At 61.6% G+C, this 3,051-nt stretch overlaps 1 protein-coding gene across 1 annotated transcript in view; it reads left to right on the top strand.

Moving 5' to 3' along the window:
- The first annotated feature begins 758 nt into the window (after positions 1-758).
- The window catches only part of MFSD4A (major facilitator superfamily domain containing 4A), a 16,109-nt gene continuing 13,816 nt past the window's right edge, over positions 759-3,051 (top strand). Inside the window, exons 1-3 of the mRNA XM_015569257.1 lie at positions 759-786; positions 1,821-2,233; positions 2,816-3,049. Coding sequence (XP_015424743.1) covers positions 759-786; positions 1,821-2,233; positions 2,816-3,049 — 675 coding nt within the window. The remainder of the gene's footprint in view (positions 787-1,820; positions 2,234-2,815; positions 3,050-3,051) is intronic.

The raw sequence follows: 3,051 nt of genomic DNA, 5'->3' as shown, positions 1-3,051 counted from the left end.
ATGAGGCCTGCAGTGCCTCTGGAGCTCCCATCACACCAGCAGAGGGACCCTGGGGCTCATGTTCCAGCAACTGTAGCTGCAGGCTCCCTCATGCTCCCTGCTGGCCACCCCCTCCACCTGGCTGGGACTGTGGCCCAACACCAGCCTTCCAGCCTTACACACACACACACATGCACACGTGCACGCACACACATACATGCACACACACACACACATGCACGTGTGCCCTCCTCCATGGACGTGGAACGTGGCATGGAAGATCTGGGGTTAAGTCCAGGCTCCTTCAGCTACTTTCTCGGCCTTTCTCAGCCTCAGTTTACTTCGGGTCAACAATTGCAAAGTCTACCTCCCAGCATGGTCACGTGCAGGTGCCTTGGACCCTGAAGTGTTGGTCGTTGTCGTGTAAACTTTCTCCCTTGCCCCAGCTCCTTCCTGGCCTGCACCTCGACCTGCCCCAGGACTGAGTGCTGAGGCTCACTCAGGGTCCGGGGCAGGTGCCATGTGCCAGCTCTTCAGGAGCTCTCCTGTACCCGGGCACCTGTGCTTTCCCCGAGTGGTGAGTGAGTGGTGGGGCTGTCGCCACTGTGTCCTGGGTCAGCGCAGGGGACATTTGAAGGAGAGAGGGACCCTCTTGGGGTCCCTGAAGTCGGGCCAGCCAGGAGGGTGTAACATCTGGGCTCCTTAAACATCTGTGTAGGGGAGAGAAGGGGAGGGAGAGCTGGTACAAAAGACCTGCGTTTTTAGTGCCCCGAGGAGGCATGGGCATCACCTGTGTTGGCGTCAGAGGTAGGGGAGCCGGAAGCAGAAGCTCAGTGAGCGCCCAGGCTGCCCGTGCTGGGGGCCCACAGAGCAGGGCTGGCGGGGCCGGGGCAGGGATTGGGGGGTGGTCCCTGTTTTCCTCACAGTGGCCAGGGTGAGCGAGCTTTCCCATGCCCCTCACACAGCTCGGAGTGGGAACAGGCAGGGGTCATGGTCAGTAATCTGCCGGGCAGATCAGCCTGGAAACAAGAAAGAGAAAATGACGGACTATTGCGGTCAGCCGAGCCCTCTGATAACGGATTTAATCAAAGATGAGAGCTGAGCGCCAGGGTGCAGAGGCCGGACCCTCCGGGGAAGGCAGGGTCGGGGTGAGGAGGGGCGCGTTTCACTTTTCTTCACGGTGCCGCCAATTCAGACACATCTCGCCACATGCCCTGTCCCCTCCCACGCTCAGCAGCCACAGAGGCTGGCTGGGGCTCCCCAACTCTTCCTAAGTCAGAAGTTTCTGCACAACTTCTTCCTTCCAGAACCTCTTGCTGCCCAGTCTCCTTCCTCCCCACATTAGCCTGGCAGGCTGGTCCCAGAAAATACCAGGTTTCCTTCCTTCCTCTGAGAGTGCTATCAGGCAGGGTGTACAGAAAAGACCTGGACAGAGCCTTAGGCGCCCCATTCATTCCCTCGCTCACCCATTCATTCCCTCTCTCACCCATTCATTCCCTCGCTCACCCATTCATTCCCTCTCTCACCCATTCATTCCCTCTCGGGGGACAGGCCCTCCGCCTGTCTGTGGTGGGCTCCTCTGGGGGATGCCTCTCAACGGGGGTGCCCACAGAGCCCCCCATCCAGATACTGGCCAGATACAGGGCCCAACAGCTCTGCCCGTTGAGGGGGTTGCCAAGTCGCCCCGACACTTCGCTGTGGGCCTTGGGCTCAGGGAACTGTGCTTCCTGCATGTGGCCCCGCTCCCTTGAAATCCTCAAACCAGACTCCCCTCTAGTCACTTACAGGTAAACAATACAAACTTGTTGTAAGCAAAATAATAGCAGCTACACTCTGTTAAGGCCCATCGTGTCCCCGCACATACTCTCCGGAGTCCTCACAACACGGCCCCTTGTGGGGCTGCGCTCTGAGACGTGGGCTCCTTAAACATCTTGCCCGCAACCCAGAGCCAGTAAGTGACAGAGCCTCTTTCAGCGTCCTTCCCCTTCTGCCAGCGCGTGGGGGGCCGGTGCGGGCTCCGGGCCCCTCCCTGACCGCGCCCCTCCCTAACCGCAGCCTGGCCCAGTCGCTGTGGGCCCTCTTCACCTCCTCTCTGACCATCTCCCTGGTGTTCGCCGTCATCCCCTTCTGCCGCGATGTGAAGGTGCTGGCCTCCGTCATGGCGCTGGCGGGCCTGGCCATGGGCTGCATTGACACCGTGGCCAACATGCAGCTGGTGAGGATCTACCAGAAGGACTCGGCCATCTTCCTCCAGGTGAGCCCACGCAGGCACAAGCTAGGGGCGGGGAGGGGCCTGTCCCTCTGTCCGTCTCTCCCAGCTCCTCTGCCCGGGCTCAGGGTGCTGATGCAGGAACAGCACCAGGGGCACAGTTGGGTGTGACCGGCGGGGCCACGTCTCTGGGCGTAGCACGGGCCCTGCCTGCAGGGCGCTCACAGGCGTCTGGGCGCTAAGCAGAGAGTTGGTTTTCACCGGGAAGTGGCGTGACAGGGGGGCTGTTTTCCTCCTGTCTCCTCCCCCCTCCCTGCATTTCTGTTTCCTCGTCCTCCAGTTACCGGGACTTCAGCCCAGCCCTTCCCTTCACTAGCCCTCCTCCCTTTGCCGGGTGCCAACATGGGAACAGTCCGCACTGGGGGTTAAGATTTGGGGAAGGAGGGAGAGCAGCCACTGTCTTCATCGTCCCAGGACACGTGGGTGGCTGGGGAGCTCACTCCCTCTCCTGCCTCCCACTCCCTCGTTCCCACCTGGGCCAGGCAGGGGCTCCCAGACGGGACACAGACGGGGTGGGGTATGAAGCCTGAGCCATCACCCCGCACGCTCCCTCTCCTCCTTCCCCAGGTTCTCCATTTCTTTGTGGGCTTTGGGGCTCTGCTGAGCCCCCTGATCGCCGACCCCTTCCTGTCGGAGAACAGCTGCTTGCCGGCCAATAGCACGGTCAACATCACCTCTGGCAGTCACCTCTTCCACGCCTCCAGGGTCCTGGGCCAGCACCACGCGGGGGCCTGGCCTTGGGCCAACCAGACGCTCCCCGGGCTGTCCCCGCCAGACGGAGCAGGAACCCGTGTGTCCTACGC

Source organism: Myotis davidii, unplaced genomic scaffold (genome assembly GCF_000327345.1).
Source record: "Myotis davidii unplaced genomic scaffold, ASM32734v1 scaffold710, whole genome shotgun sequence".
Classification (NCBI taxonomy): Eukaryota; Metazoa; Chordata; class Mammalia; order Chiroptera; family Vespertilionidae; genus Myotis; species Myotis davidii.
The sequence above is the reverse complement of the archived record's forward strand: the minus strand, read 5'-3'. Positions and strand labels throughout refer to the sequence as shown.